The sequence below is a fragment of the Dreissena polymorpha genome, chromosome 10 (assembly GCF_020536995.1).
Source record: "Dreissena polymorpha isolate Duluth1 chromosome 10, UMN_Dpol_1.0, whole genome shotgun sequence".
NCBI classification, from domain to species: Eukaryota; Metazoa; Mollusca; class Bivalvia; order Myida; family Dreissenidae; genus Dreissena; species Dreissena polymorpha.
The window spans coordinates 47,179,551-47,197,030 of record NC_068364.1 but is presented as its reverse complement, the minus strand read 5'-3'; the positions used below and the strand labels follow the sequence as shown (position 1 = coordinate 47,197,030).

General features: G+C 32.3%; 1 protein-coding gene across 1 annotated transcript; it reads left to right on the top strand.

Moving 5' to 3' along the window:
* The first annotated feature begins 1,348 nt into the window (after positions 1-1,348).
* On the top strand, positions 1,349-10,282 carry LOC127848355 (fibrinogen alpha-2 chain-like). The gene is made up of 10 exons (XM_052380779.1): positions 1,349-1,713; positions 1,987-2,078; positions 2,517-2,591; positions 2,993-3,062; positions 4,090-4,212; positions 4,938-5,138; positions 5,493-5,629; positions 6,939-7,035; positions 9,307-9,468; positions 9,657-10,282. The coding sequence occupies exons 1-10, from the start codon at positions 1,575-1,577 to the stop codon at positions 9,908-9,910; spliced, it is 1,350 nt and encodes a 449-aa protein (XP_052236739.1). The 5' UTR covers positions 1,349-1,574; the 3' UTR covers positions 9,911-10,282.
* The last annotated feature ends 7,198 nt before the right edge of the window (positions 10,283-17,480 follow it).

Genomic DNA, 17,480 nt, shown 5'->3' with positions numbered 1-17,480 from the left:
TCTAAATTGGATCACTTTATTTTCAAAATTAGGGATGTTATATATATTTATTTCTATATTTAGAATATTTCTTACAGAAATTCCTTTAAGCAAACAGCGGAGACTCTGATGAAACGCCGCATCTGGGTCTACGCTGTTTACCAAGTCCTTTTTTTAGACGCTAGGCATAAATAAGTTAAGTAACACATAATGTGTATGTCAGTATTTCAGTCGGGCGGGTGTTGCAGCGGTTACAGTATTAAATAATATATAGGTCCTCGTCTTTCTGCGGTCTCAGAGCTTTTGCGAATGTCTTCAAATATTCCTTAAAATTTAGCTCTTTATGCCGATTGACATATAAATAATTGACGTGAATGTGTAAATAAAATAAATGTTAGTATAATAAGTATGCTTAAGATATGTGTATTGCTGTTGCTTGTTCTGTAAATATAGATCTGAGCTTCATATATTACAAGATTGTGTTATTTTCAGGTGGGGATATCTGTCTATCTTGTACAAATTCACCTTTGACACGAGAATGTCTCTATACTGTGAACTGCGAATCATATGAGGTAATGTTTTTTAAAGACGCCAATCGTTTTGTTACCCCACTAATATTGACTGATAATTAATGTCCAATCACCATGTTTTATTATTATTATAAATATCTAATACAGTACAACATGTTACATGGACTGCATATGTTTGTCATGCGTTTAGAAAAATTAAGGAGGATAATGATGTGTAAGAGCATAGTTTTTGTTTTAAAATAACAACACATTCTTTCTTAACAGTTCTTTATTGTTGCTTTACGTAAGTCAATAAAAAACCATTCAACCATACACTTGAATTTCAAATTGAAAACTCATTTGAATTGCTTATATTAACCTTTATATAATGGAGTATTATGATGCCCTGTGTGTAAGAGCCCAGTTTTTGTTTTAAAATAACAACACATTCTTTCTTTACAGTTCTTTCTTGTTGCTTTACGTAAGTCAATTAAAAACCATCCAACCATACACTTGAATTTGTAATTGAAAACTAATTTAATTAGCTTATATTAAGCCTTATATAATAGAATATTAATTGCGTATTGCATTAATGTGTTTTAAAACTTCAGAGTTGTTATGCTGACAAATTCGATAATCCAAATGGGGACATCGTTTTCAATATGGGGTGTCGGGATAGACAAGTAAGTAAAGAGTAAATCAATTATTATTTTAAATCTGTGTTACATAGATTAACGTTTTTTTTAATGATAATTGTTGTATGAATACATTTTTGATTGCATACTTGCGGCTGTTAATAAAAAGTATGTCCTGGGAACGTCAGCGGATTTTCAGTTCCTTTATATTTTATTATTACTAATAGTATGCAGTTCAAGTATCATATCGTCCCATTGGTGCAAACATGTACTTTGTGCCTTCTAATTTAAATGTCGCATGGTACATTGTTGCACCCAGGGGGTGCTAAATTCTATATTCTTTGTAATATAGAACATGTACTTAAACGTGGTTAATACTATGTTGTATAATGTTAAGACACAACTAGTATGCATTAAATATAAGCACGTTTGATGAAATATTATAGTAGATATGTTCTATTTACGTTTTCATAAGCTGTGTGGCTCTTTCGGCAAACGTGAGGTTGTGAACCGATCCAACGGTAACACGTTGCTATGCGCCCAGTGTTGTCAAGGAAACCTTTGTAACGCTGCCCTCTGTGGACAAACTGGTATTCATATCACCTCAATTTATTGTGTCATTGACATTTTGTATTAACTGCTTATTATTTAATTTATGAAATGCACTCAATTGTCTTGGTTGCTACTATTGAATGACTGAATACCAGCTGCATCGTTTAACATTGTTTTGATTATCAGAATAATACACACGGCTATCATTGTTAATTTGACTTTATACGTTTTATAAATAACGCATATACCGGAATTTGCAATTTGCTCTTTATCCTGATATCAAACTACATATTATACCACCTCCATCAAAGGACTGCCCTCTGTTGGACCTGTGTGTTTCAAGTGTGATCAGGCCAGCACGCCGAGCTCGTGTAACACGATAGCGCTCTGTGGACGGGATGATGTATGAATCATTTAATATTGCTTCGTTGTTATCATTGGTGTTTGTCACAAACAAGTTTGTTTCAAAATAAATGTTCGCATTAATTAACGCATATGTATAGAACACCAAATGATGTTATGGTTATAATGGGTTATCGTATTTTATCAAGGATTAAACTCGTTATTCGCCTTATATATCAGCATTCTTTGCCCATTTAACACTGGGCCAGATTCCGATATTGGCTTTCAACAAGAAGACATATGTATGCAATATATTTTAGTGGACTTCGCAAATAAAAATATCTTTAGTTATTGTTTGTGATCTTTAATCATTCACTTCATGTGCAATTGATTATATTTTTCTATTTTAACATAATAATATATCGACATGGATACTATATTAATATTTTCATTATATATTTAAACACAATAATTGTGCATTACTTTGTACTATATTCAGGTATGTCAACTTGAGAAAACCCTTAGTTCGCTAACTCACGCTACGCTATACAAATCAGGATGTTTGCACAAAACAGTAAGTATTAAAATAAATATGTATATGCGGCATATATATACGGTAGTTTATATGATGTTTCTGTTCGATTTAATGCATATAAATTAGTTTTATCTAAACTTTGTTCTATTTAACAAATAGATACAATATTTATACAACGTCTGCAGCTTTTAATATTATATTAAACTACGAACACATTGAGCAAATTATGAAAAATATATTATGACATCGTTATTAAGAAAGTTCCAATGGGTTTCATTGATCAAATTACTTAAAAGAAGCTTTGTTACCAAAACTGAATTTTAAATTAAATAATCATTTTGCGAAAAAAGTGGGAGTTTATTTGTTTCGTTATGTTTTAATCCGAGGTATTTGCAGTTTACACTATATTAATAACTTGATCTAGTTTCGGTTCCTTCAAGCATTGTGATAGACACGCTCAAAGTCTAACCTTAATTGGAAGGAAGAGATATGACAACACAGTTATTACAGGTAAGATTTGCAACTCCAACATTATGAAAACATACAGCACATCTTTGGACTATTCAAACTACAATTTGTTACTGAGCAATTTGTTGAAACACCAATTTTAAGTTTCACAACTGAGCTTTGACATATAGGTTTAGTTTTTAAAAAGAAAAATGAACATACTCAGGAAAGCGTATACATTCCGAATCCTTTTTCAAATCATACAGGTCGCGAAAAACGTTAAAAATACAACCCTTAAGTAGTTTACATTTTTATATTTATCACTTACCATTATTACTCTAAGTTTTCGGACACTTGCAAATAATATATGTTGTTCGATTCTGAAAAATTAGATACAACAAATATTCAACCAACACAGGTGCCTAAACATTAGAGACAAAAACAAAGGGGTTAGAACATATAGAATACGTTAACATTAATGAACGGATAACGCTATGCATTCTGGATAGCACCCATTGCTTAAAAGAATTATATAACTTCCTTGTTTAATATCCCGCTGTATAGTATACATTTTTTTATAAATGCTTTACTCTAAGCTGTTGGGAAAAAACAATTGTATTTTTCCGGTATGTGCAGTTAGCTACACAATTACGCAAAGGTAATGACAAACTGGTTTAAAGCATTTGTCTGCCAGGAGTTATGACCTTAACCCGGTTGAACAAACGCATGATTGACTTGACACTAGATAAACGGAACAAGGAAGAATTATGGTAAAGTAGCGTTTTGAATGCATTATACAAACATTTAGAGTCACGAAAAATTACTATTTTGGGTAAAATAGGTTCACACTTGTATACGTTAAAAATCTTAAAGTAACTACGGTGAATGCTTAATTATTGAATGATTTCATTTGTTTGTTTGGTAACAAAACAGTACTAGTGAATACTACTTTATCTATTGTAATACAAGTTACTTAGTTTTGTTTGTCAGAAAAGGGTCTGTTGCGATGCATCAATTTATTTAATAGATGCATTAAAGTAAAACCAATTAAATAAACAACAAAACTTGTATGTTTCACATATTGTGCTAGGGAACGACTTGCAGATACAGTGTTGTGACTCTAACGTGTGTAATCATGGAAAAGTCAGCAGCGCTTCCAGTACCGCATTGACGACGGCAGCAGTGACGCCAACACATAGCTCAACCTTATCAAGTAAAATTTAAATCAAAACTTATATTTAACGCTATTGAATACAGATGCATACTGCAAGTGGTGTTAGGTCGAACGCATATATGTCTCAGACAATACAACACGGTTACACAATTCCGTTCCTTAAAAATTAAGTTATATGACATGGTTATGTTATCATTTATATAAGATAAGGAGATCTTCCCAAGTGCATGTACATTTGGGTTTCTTTATATTCAAAGAAAACAGATTGGGCAGTATACATATTATATAATATTAAAACTATATGACAATATAATTCGAGGTAAGCGTCTAATGTTTTGCGATATGTATCCTTGCCAAGGATTAAATACCGGATAGTATATTAAGAGTTCTTTGTCGTGCTGTTGCAGCTGAAGATACTCTTGTATGCACTTACGACACTGTTATCGACCCTGATCCCACGAATCGTTTATGTTCTCTCGCTATGCAGGATTATCTTACTTATTGAAAATAGTACATTTGTGTTTGAACCTAGTGCTTTATTTTCAAATAGCGAAACGAGCTAACGTCAAGACTGAACAAATATGATGTCAATTGACTGTGATTATTTGCTCATCATCACAAAGCTCGACGCACTCGAAGTTTTTTTCAATGCGGAATATTTGTTTCGTTTAAAATATGTTTATTATACAATTTTCGTTATATAATTGAGCTTCCGCATGTTAATAGTGTAACTTTATTACAACTTCTGTTTATGCGTTTTTTAGATCAATACGCTTGCGACAGAGGCCCATGTTCCCATGCCAAATGTTTCGAAAGAGGCATCCACTACGTGTGTCAGTGTGAGAATGGATGGACCGGGAAGAATTGTGATAATTCTACTTCCACTACTAGTGCCCATACTAGTACTACTTCTACTACAACTACTTCTACAACTTCAACTACTACTACTACTGCTACTACTACCAGTACTATTACTACTGCTTATTATTATTACTGCTTATTATTATTACTGCTTATTATTATTATTATTATTATTATTATTATTATTATTATTATTATTATTATTATTAATTATTATTATTATTATTATTATTATTATTATTATTATTATTATTATTATCAATTATTATTATTATAATTATTATTATTATTATTATTATTATTAATTATTATTATTATTATTATTATTATTATTATTATTATTATTATTAATTATTATTATTATTATTATTATTATTATTATTTATTGTATTTATAGTTTTATCAATAATAATAATTTGTTCAATGAAAACATAATTATAATGCAGTTTAACATTTAGAATTGACTGTACCTGGAGATTGCTTGGAGTTAAGGGCCATAACACGTGTCAGTGGCGTGTACAGCGTTCGACCTGCAGGCATGGTTCGGGACATTGAAGTGTACTGTGACATGGCAACGGACGGAGGGGGATGGACGGTACGAATTACAGAACATATTTTACCTGAAGCGCGTTTTATGGACACATCCTAGAGTTATTTTAGAAGAGTAAATATAACATGTCTGAAACAATCTCCGAACACGATTAAATCGCTTTTAGACTTACGAAAGATGGCCATTCTCTTATTAAGACGACAACGATTTGATATTATTGAAAAGAATGAGTTGAAAACAAATGCCGACTGTTTCCCAATGTTTGTATCATTCGCACAATTAACATCTTAGCTGCAACTGACGCTTAAAACCATAAATTAAATACAATCGTTTATATACAAGAAATGATAAAATCTGCTTAACGACAAGACCAGATGAGTTGATAGAACTGCTTCCTAAATAAGATTAGTTATAGAGCTTCAAACATTATAAGTCGTAACCCATAATTTAGTAACTATAATGATAAAAATGAGGATAATGATTATTTTGATAATAATAATAATAATAATAACATACTTTTTATAATTTTATCTTTTGGAGATAGTGGTAATGCATGAATATGTGTTAACTATTAAATCCCTGAAATATGATAAACTTAGAGACTATAGTAAATTTTTGCACTGAAAAAGGTTGCATTCCAATAGAAAATGGCCTGAATAAAAGTTGCAAAAACAGTCGATTTTAACTGTTGTCAAGTTCTTTCTTGGTTCGTACATGACATATCTTTGTTATTGCGCAAATAAATTCGGCTTATAATGACCTTTAAGAAAAGGTATGGTTATGGGGGTATCTATGAAAAAAATGTTGCATTTATATTTGCTTACAGATGTCGCTTTTACATTGAATTATATAGGGAAACTATTTAGTATATTATCGTAAAAATGATAATAATGATAATAATAATAATAATAATAATAATAATAATAATACTTAAAATACTCAAAAGTATTATAATAATTATATTTATAAAAAAAGTGAAAATAATAATAAAATAAATATATAAAAATAATAATAATAATGATACTAATACTACTACTCAAAAGTATTATAATAATTATACTTATAAAAATAGTGAAAATAATATAAAAAAATAACCAAAAATAAAAAAATACTACTACTACTACTACAAATAATAATAATAATAATAATAGAAAATTATTATTATTATTTTTATTATTATTATTATTAAAAACTAATATATATATATTTATGATAATACTAATGATGTAATGATATACAATTTAAGAAAGATACATATTTTAATAAAAAAGGTGAAATCTCATTTAGTAAAAATTGCTTTAAAAAATTCATAACGATACTTGTATTGATAGTAAACATAATAATCTATTAACAGGTGTTTCAACGTCGTGTGAATGGATCTGTTGATTTCTACCAAAACTTCTTCTCATATGAGAATGGCTTCGGCGACGTTCACGGAGAACACTGGCTTGGTAATATGTTCTGGCGTCAAGATGATTTGTTGGAATCCTTTAAAAGCAGTTATATTATATAGTTATCCGGATTTGATAATACCGTCATAATACGTGTATGCCATGAGGTCAGAACAACGTAGATACGTTATGTTCAACTTACGAGGAGAAATCTTGAGTGATTGGATAACATGCATATACACTTTAGGCTGTGGGTTATTCGACAACACATACTACATTTCAAGTATTGTTCGATCATATCTTTGAACTTACTTTTAATTATATCGATTTTGTTAACCCATTTATGCCTAGCGTCTAGAAAAAAGGCCTTGGCAAACAGCTTAGACCCAGATGAGACGCCGCATGATGCGGCCTCTCATCAGGGTGTGCGCTGTTTGCTTAAAGAAATTTCTGTAAGAAATATTCTAAATATAGAAATATGTTTGCTAGGAATTTCTATAAGAAATATTCTAAATATAGTAATAAATATACTGTACTAGAATAATGTAGGTATTAGCTGATCGATCACTGTGTTTGATTGCATTATAGTTTGAGCCTGTCTGTTCTGATAAAATAGAGAATAATAGGTTAGTGTTGATAATAGATCAGGTTTGCGACCTTGGCGAGTGCTTTTTCTTTTTCGTGCCGAGCATGATAAACCTTATCTATAATTATTACCTATCTATTATTCTTTATATCCCACTTTTTATTCAGTAAACCTTTTTATGTAAACAAAATTAATTTAACTGGATAATTTCGCTGGATTTATGAACTCATTTTGTTGAAAAAAATAACATCATTTCGTTCCGTGGTTTATAGCAGAAATTTTATCAACGGGGCTTTAATCAAACTAATTCGCTGTAAGAGTGGCATTAAACCATTTTCACTATGGATGTTTGTAAATCGACACTCGTAATTGTCTTTCAGTGCTTGCTAAGAATATGTTTTCTCTGCCTATAAGTACTAACGAAATATATTTGACTGATTTTATCTGCAAGTTTGTGCGCGCCGTGGTAAAATGATAAATACATGTTGTGGATGTAGGTTTTTGTTTAGCCCATGAACTCATATCTATTTCTACTATTAGGCATGTGGCATTTTCATAATATATCGACTATCATAAGTTCCGCTGTGAAATAAGATAACACTATTTACCTATGCAATACCTTAAACCATTTAGAGTTGCTCTTTTAACAATCTGGTAAAATGAAATTTTCAGAATAAAGATACAAATGAAGATATGCATTGCTTTAATATAAATGAACTAAACTTGTGATTACCCAAGAAAATACTATCGGTTCGTTTATGAATAATCGTCAACTGAAATTGATAAAGAAATAAGTTTGTAACGAAATGTATCACTAGGTATGTATGCCTTTCGCTAATATAGCTTTCAAAACATTTTTTTTATTTACGCCTGAATGATGCTGCGGTATCTTGTCGGATATTCTTTACGAGATCTGGGTTCGCATTTCGCTGTATACAATACCAGTATTATTATTCAATGTGCGTCTCTTTTTTATCTTAGTCTTGTATACATGTGTTTGAATTTGCGACTTTCCGTTAACTTAAAGTTCAATTTCAGTTTGACTTTCTTATACAATGACAAAAAGTGTATTTGTGTTCACTTGTCAATCTGCATAATAAACGCATGACGGTTAGGATATACGTGGTCTAAGGTAGCAACGCCAAAAACATCATTTTCGACTCAATAATAGCTGAATGCCCAATTCACAGAGTTTTAAACTAATAATTAAATTGATATTATGTTGTGTATATCTACTTACATGTTTTTGTTACTTTGATTTGCGAAACTATGAGATCACTTTGTGAAACAAATTATGTGCATAGTATTCTGTCTGAATACAATACTTTGTTCATATGTGTTGCTATATTATTAATTCAAAGTTCACAATAATGTATTTACTGCTTTCATATTTTATATATTGTGTTCACATATTATTTAAGACCTATAATATAGGACGTTTCTCACGAACAATTTCATAAATCGAAGTTGTTATTCTACATTATGCAAGCATGCATTGTGTGGACTCATAGTACTGCTCCACAATACAATTAACACTAATGGTATGACAAATATGTGTAATGTATATATTACGCTTACAATCTATGTCGATCGCGATAATAAAAGCATATGTCCAATTGTTAAATAAGTAATGACCCGATACTTCGCAGTATTTCCATTAAGAAAAAACTGGATTCAGTTTCACAAGTATTCAGAATAAGTATTCTTACACTATGCAATTGAAAAGAATATATAACTTTGATCAGGTTTGAAGTACATACATACCATGACCTCCAAAGCACAGACCGAGCTTCGGGTCGACTTGATGGCGGCAGACGGATCCACTGAGTATGAAGTGTTTCCTAACTTCCGACTGTTGACAGCACCAGACTATATGCTGCATGTAAACGAGGGAAATGAAACTGCTGGTTAGTCGAATACCTTCCATTGATTTACATAAATTTCGGATATAAAGTAGATGTTATGATGAACTTGTACATTAATTTAACGTGTATACATTTCAAGCAATTAACTGATAAATAAAATACACTTTATGTACACAATTGTTTATTTATATGTGTTATTAGTTTTTTAACACTCTCAACTCTTTTTATAGGGGATGGTCGTTATGGTTTATTCTATCACAATGGTAATAGTTTCTCCACATACGACCACGACGACGATCACGACTGTGCCATTAAATGCCATGGTGGATGGTGGTATCATGATTGTGCATTTGTGAATTTGAATGGTCGATATGTAACGCCTGGAACAGTGGACACCTCTTGTGCATATGCTGGGATCATTTATCACAATTTCAAACAACGTGCTTCAATGACCGAGACAAAAATGATGTTTAGAAGATTTTAGAATCGAATCTTATGAATATTTGCATACATCTATAATTGCAGACTAAATGAGCTGTAGATTTTTACCCCTGTTATGATGCAGCTTTTTAAACGTAATCAAATAATATCTGTTTTCGTTTTTAGCTGTCGAAATCTTGATTGTATTAATATTGTTAGGCTTTTTCACTTGTTTGATTTGAAAATACACACGCTAAATTTAATTATTCACATTTTCACTTATGACTGAAACCCAGCTTAAAGTGCATGTGCACTGTGAGAGCTTGTGCATATCGAATTATATATGCGTCTCGATTGACGATCTTACACACAGTTTTTGGTTCACATGTAATAGTTGTAAGTGAACTGTATTGAGAAAAAGACTACACTGCGTACATTTAAACTCTCAATAAATAGTCACTTCATTGTTTTGCATTTTTTATGAATGTGATAACAATTTTATATGCATTTAGAAAATAAAACAAGAACAAGTACAATCATTATATCAATTTGCTCCGTATACTTACTAACGGATGAAAAAGAAACACCATAGAGACATACATGAAATCAACTCGCTTGTTTGTGTACTAAAAGATTTTAAATAAATTTACTGTGTGACTATGTTGAACGTTCTGTACACAAAGTGTATTAATTTTGATTCATTATTTCTTTAATTGAGAATAAACTTGTGTCTGTAATTCAAGTTTGTTACAACTTGTTTTTGTCTTAATCATGCAATTTTACATCAATCCTACAGTCAATTTGTATCTTCTTTGGTAATCTCTAAAACAGACCGATCTGAACAAAATGTAGCGAATCGAAATAATATATGTAATTAGTTATTAAAGAAAACACAACCCCTGCTGAAAGTACGGTGTTTTCATCGCATAAAGTTGGCAACGATCGAGTTTTTACATGTATCAAAGCGAACTAATGAATCAAGCAATAACTGAGTGATTTGATTAAAGCAAGAATTTAGTTTATAAAGTAGCATTTTAAGCGATCTTTTTCTTGATCAAGATATGTCTAAGATCGAATGAAGCTCGCAAACAAACGCTCTTAAAATGAAGCTAAATTACGTTTAAGGTATGCATGAACATGTATTGTATCACATCATACAAAGTGGTCACTACTTTTTCTTGAACATTAGGTGAACATTTATGGTAACTAATGCAAATGTACGCCAATTAAAATAAACCATGACATGTTGATAAACTTTATCATGACACATGTGCTGCATATATCAGTTTGTAATTATATGATAGGACGTTCTTTATTAGGTGGTGTTCTCTGTTCAATATAACCGGAATTCTTCAAAACGTATTTTAAAGCATTAGGCTTCTGTCCAATTCGTTGCATAAAAGCCCACAATTAAATTTCTGGTCTTGTAAACTTAGGTGAACATGTATGGTAACAAATGCAAATGTACGCCAATTAAAATAAACCATGACATGTTGATAAACTTTATCATGACACATGTGCTGCGTATATCTGTTGTTGGTCGTGTGCTAGATCGCGGATTAAAACACGTTAATTTGACTTAACTATATATTGGACTTTCCGGAACTACAATACGGTCTCGCGCATGTTTTTGTTGCAAACTTATTCGCAATCTTGACACAAGTCAATGGTTAAACCATTATATGTTTTGAATGACCTTCTGCGCAAAGAAGTCGAGCATTCTTGTTAAAGTAAATCGAGTATGGTTAAGCTGACCAGTGCAAAACAAATTCTGAACTGAAACGATAAGTATATTATAATTTAATGTTTCCGACTAATATATGCGAACATCTTCGATTGCTTGTGCTTTATAAATTTTATTATGTTCTAGAAAATAGGATCCGTTGTGTGGTCATGTGTTATGCTAACTTATCATTCAATTAGCAGCGTTCCGTTTATTGTTCCGTTTATTGTACATAACTTAACATTTTGCACGATTCCTATGCCGCAGTTGAGAGCGCTTTATTTATAAACTAGACACACGTTTCACACACGATTCAGTATGCAAACGTCATGTAATGTCCTTTAGCTTCACATTTGCTTTGGCATATAAAGTATTTGCGATGTGATGAGTAATTATTAATGTGTTCGGCGTCTTAGACATTTGTGATATGATTGGTAAATATTTATAGGTTCGTCATCTAGACATTTACGATTTCATTTTTACATTAACAATTTGTTCGCCATCTTAGACATTTACGGTTTGATGGGACAATAATAATTGACTCGGCACCTTATACAATTACTAGGTGGTAGGTACATTTAATTGGTTCTGTATAATAGAGCGGTGCGATGTGATTGGTTAATATTAATTAAACGATTGCTGCACCCTTTGACCATAATCGGTTGATCTCGCCTAGCAGAGTGGTTAACTGACTAGCACATTACGGTAGAAGGGCTGGCAGGCTAAGTTGGTTAAACGCAAGAATACAACTAAGAATCACGGTTTCGATTACCGGTCCGGTCATGTAACCGATCACGTCTTAGATCATTCCCATCCGTATCTCTGATTAAAGTAGGGCAGTTGTCAGTTACTATTATAAGTCTTACTTCTAAGTACTGGTAAAACAGATTATGCAAGAAACTTATCGCTGGCCGTGATATGACTCAAATACATTAGAAAACATCGAATGTATCCACATATTAAACAAAAACAGTAGTCGCGTCATTCATTGATTACGTCAGTGACATGAACAATATTGTAAAATATACCATATTCAGTCATACCAATGCGGTAAGTTATAAAGTATCAAACGTTTCGTGTGCACGCTTGAAAGATCTATGAGTCTGACCAGTAGAATCAAGTGAACCAGTCTCCAAACAAGTTGTGCGGTCGGTCTGGGATTAGAACCCGCGACCCGCGGAGTAGAAGTCCAGACAAATAGTTGTAATGCTAATAATATGTTGTTTTTAGAATTGTAGAATTAATGACGAATAGCCGAAGAACAACGATGGATCGAGAATCATGAACTATTAATTTGCTAATGATGGATAGTATCGGTTTTGAAGAAGAAGATTAGCAAGGTGTTTATTTTTTTATTTTTGAAAGATTGCGCGAGTAATGCAAGCGATATTGAAAAAGACATTCTTTAGAGTGAGATGAGCTTAAACATATTCGTGACAAAACTCGGGTGGTTGTTTATCTCTTTCTTACGTTAGCGATCGGAACCGAACTGTTAATGCCACTATTCAAACATAAAGTCAAATATTAACGATTCACATTTTTGGGCCGTTATATAAATGCTAGATTTAAGCTAGTTTGATCGTAACAGTCACTTTGTGTCACCGTAACGGATGTTTAATAGCCCCACAACTAAGCAAACCATACCTCTCGCAATGTGCACACAATGGGAACTATTTTTTGAAGCAGATCAGATGCATATGAATCATAATGTTTAAATTCTTCGGATCGTACACCAGTAGTCGGTTAATATACTGTATGATGCTCCCTATGATGACCGTGCAGCAAACCGCTCCGCACTTAACCCATTTATGCCTAGCGTCTAGAAAAAAGGCCTTGGCAAACAGCGTATACCCAGATGAGCCTCATCATAGTTTTCTTAAAGAAATTAAAGGAATTTCTGTAGGGCTACTAGGCATAAATGGGTTTCCGTTGGAAATACTCGAACAATCGGTCGCACTGAAATTTGATGATTTTTCTACGACCTTAGTAACAGTCTGAATATTGATAATGCGTGCTCAGAAGATAATGAATTCTCAGAACATAAGGGAAACTCACAAAATAATGCAGGCTTCAAATTAGAAGCAACAAGAGGGGTATTTAGTGTATGTATAAATATATGTTTACCTTTACCCAGAGCATTTTTAGATGGATATTAATGACGAGACGATAAACCTAAAATCTACATGTACCAACAAACAATTATTCGGGACACCTAAACCAAACAGTGAAACACGGAGTATTTTACTTATTAAAACATACATGTAGTCATATAATCAAGTTTATATGAGAAACAAATGATGTAAACAAAGCTTGATTATCGACGCTGACAATTCAATGTTACAAAATCCAGTAACGATCGTGCGTTTATTTAACAATGATAGTTTTAAGCGATATGTACTCAAATAAATAATGACCTGCTAAACGACAGAAACAAGACGACCATGGGGCTTGATCATTAAAATTATGAACACTGTGGAATTTATATCTGTAATAAAAGTTTAAAAGAATCGATCTTTCGTTATGTTTGTCCGAGTCTCCCATGTCTAATGCCCATGTGTATGTCTTGCTTTGGTAACGCAGTCTATGTGTTAACTATGTGTATTTCACTGTTGTCTCTTCGTAATTATGTGAATATGCGTTAGTTTCTTACCAACTGTATGATATTTTGACATTTGCAAATAACAATTATGTAAATTATACCGTCACTGTCATGGAATAATTTGAACGCATGAACACGAATCTGAGGGATTTGGTATTTGTATTGGCTAAAAATAAATCATTATATAATAATAAAGGATTATCGAGTATCAGAGATAATAAAATATATAAATAATAATGTATTTGCATACAACACAAGCATCGATTGGGAGGCAAGAAGCTTACAGCAAACTAAGTTACTCATATACTAAACATACACGATTTTCAAGCAAGGTCAATGATATACGCAATACAAGTATACGTGCTCAGTTCAGTGCAATTCCATTTCCCTATTAAAAACAGACGGATATTATTCAAAGTTGTAGAACATTATGTAAACCAAATAGGTCTATCACGGCCTAATTGATCACCAAGAAACACCTTAAAAATGGGGTAAATTACGAAATGTCGGACACAATTTTCTGAAACAAAATATAGTTTCTTGTTTGATTTATCTTTTAAGCAGTAACATAAACAGACCATCATTTATAGTATTAAAACTTGGAACTTAAACCCCATGTGTTATAAACACAAGACCCGGCTACATAAACAATCATGCTATGCAATATAGTTATTTTACACTCAATATTGCCGCTTATTCCGGTATTTCGCGATGATGATCTGAAATATTAACTATATGATGCTATATTCTTACTATATAGAAGTGAAACTCTAGCTGCTGGAGCAGTATTGCATTCTCATTATATACAATAAAGCTGGGGCCACCGTTTTCTTCATTCAGCTTCTTCATTGTTCTCGCTGGCATCAGCGTTACCAGCGGTATGTCGTGTCTCTATGTGATTTTTCTAATAAAACATGTTGATATATTGATTGCGCCAAGCTTAGGATGCTAACTTTTGTGCTCTGACATTTATTGTAATTGCAAAACTGGTAAATATAAAATTGTCATTTTTGGTTCATGGATTTATCAATAGTTGTTGTAAAGTAATCTGTGCTTTTGGTGTGTTATTATCAGTCCCAAATTGGATTTGTATCTAGTGACAATTGAATGTTCATTAATTTATATATTAGTTTACCTGATATTTTACAAATTTTAGTGAACACAATCTCAAAGAATTAATCATGTGTAGAATAGAAACATACAGCAGTATATTAGATTTATCTCGGATACCGAGGAGTTATTCTTTGCCTAACAATGAACTTATCGCTTCTTTGAAAAAGTGTAATCTCTTGAACTGAAGAGGTTCCCGGGGGCGTAGTCATCAGGAGATTAGATCATGGGATATAAACTCCGGTGTTCACTTGGACAATTTGAAACCCTGATGTGAAATAATTTCTTCAATAACATCGTGTTATAGAAAAAATACCGTTACATCAATACAATCTGACAAAACCAATGTTACCAATACTCTTGTTATAATACAACCTATATCTACCTTACCCGTGCAACCAAAGAAAAAGATAAATGTGTAGTTTTTAAATACCAGATCTGGTAAAGATACAACATTCTCAATATGAGACCTTATAATATCCAACGATTTTGATAGAGTTGCTCTCAAGGAAACAAATCTTGGAACTTCTTTTGATAAAGTATGTTTGAGTGAACTTGTTCCAGATGGTTACAACATAAAAAGTGTCCCCCGTAATGATGGAAAGCCATGGTGTGATGTCGCTATAGTACACAAAAAAGGCATTGATATTCGTATATAATCATCAACAAAAGACCACTTATTCTTAGAAGTTGAACACATAGATTGCAAAATGATTGAACGTGGCTTCTCATTACGCCATGTGGTTGTTTACAGACCACCGCCATAAAAAAAGAACGGGTTGAAACCTAGCAATTTTCTTGAAGAAGATTTCCCCAAATATCTGTCCAAATATGCCATGCAGGACCCTCACATCGTAATTGTAGGAGACATCAACTTTCACTTGGATGACCCACATTATAACAATGTCAACAAATTGAAAAGCTGCCTTGAATAATTTGGTTTGAAACAACACGTAGATGTCCCAACACATGTTGTCATTACCAAAGACAATGATAATACAACATCCAATATCAATGTTTACGACCCTGGACTATTAAATTCAAACGGTAACATTTCCAAAGATCACTTTGCTGTAACATTTAATGCTCGAGCGTCACTGCCAACTAGGAAAACTGTTACTTACAGAAAGCTACTTTCCATTGACATCGATCCGTTTAAAACAGATATGAAAGCATGTGAGATCTTGAACAATGATTCTGAAATTACGAGTATAGATGTATACGTGGATACAATCAATCGAAGTCTTTTGTCAATAGTTGTAAAACACGCACATTTGAAATCAACGACAATAAGTGAACGACCAACATGCCCTTAGTACAATGACGAATTGCATAACGAAAAACATTTTAAACGGAAATTTGAGAAAAAAAGGCGTCAATCTAAGCTAACGATATATCGCGAATATATACAGAAACCAATGTGCAAAGGTAAATAAAAATTTGAAACAGGCACGCGTTGGGTTTAATAAAGATAATATAGAAGAATGTGGAAAAGATCAGAAAAATATGTTCAAAATAACAAAACAGCTTCTCGGAAATACCGACGACGTTGTGATGCCAAAATGTTCTTATTCTAAAGAATTGACTCAACATTTTAGTGACTTCTTCATCTATAAAATTAATGTAATCAGAACTGACATCAACAGCCAAAACTAAACACAACCATCTCTGATGAGTGAATAAAATTATAGAATACAAAGTGAACCACTTGTCGAACTATAACCGGCTTCAGAGACACCATTTCAAAATCAGCCGCAAAGTCGTGTGAATTAGACCCTGTTCCAACCTGGCTTTTGAAGGAATGCATTAATGAATTGTTACCGTCAATTACGAAAGTAGTGATGCCTCTATAGAAAAAGGGTATGTCCCAAAATCTTTTAAACAATCTCTTATTCGGCCTCTATTGAAAATGTCTGATCTCGATGCAAATACATTACAAAAGTAAAAACCTGTCTCAAATCTCCCCTTCTAATCTAAAGTATTGGGAAAGGTAATCGACTGTCGCATAGAATCCCATTTTATATTGAATTACCTTCATGAACCAAACTAAAAAGCATACCGAAAATATTACTCTATAGAAACCGCTTTGATGAAGGTTCAACATGACATTCAAAGATCTTTGGATAAGCACGATGTCACAATTATTGTCATGCTTAACTTATCCGCAGCGTTCGACACCAACGATCATGATACGTTACTAAC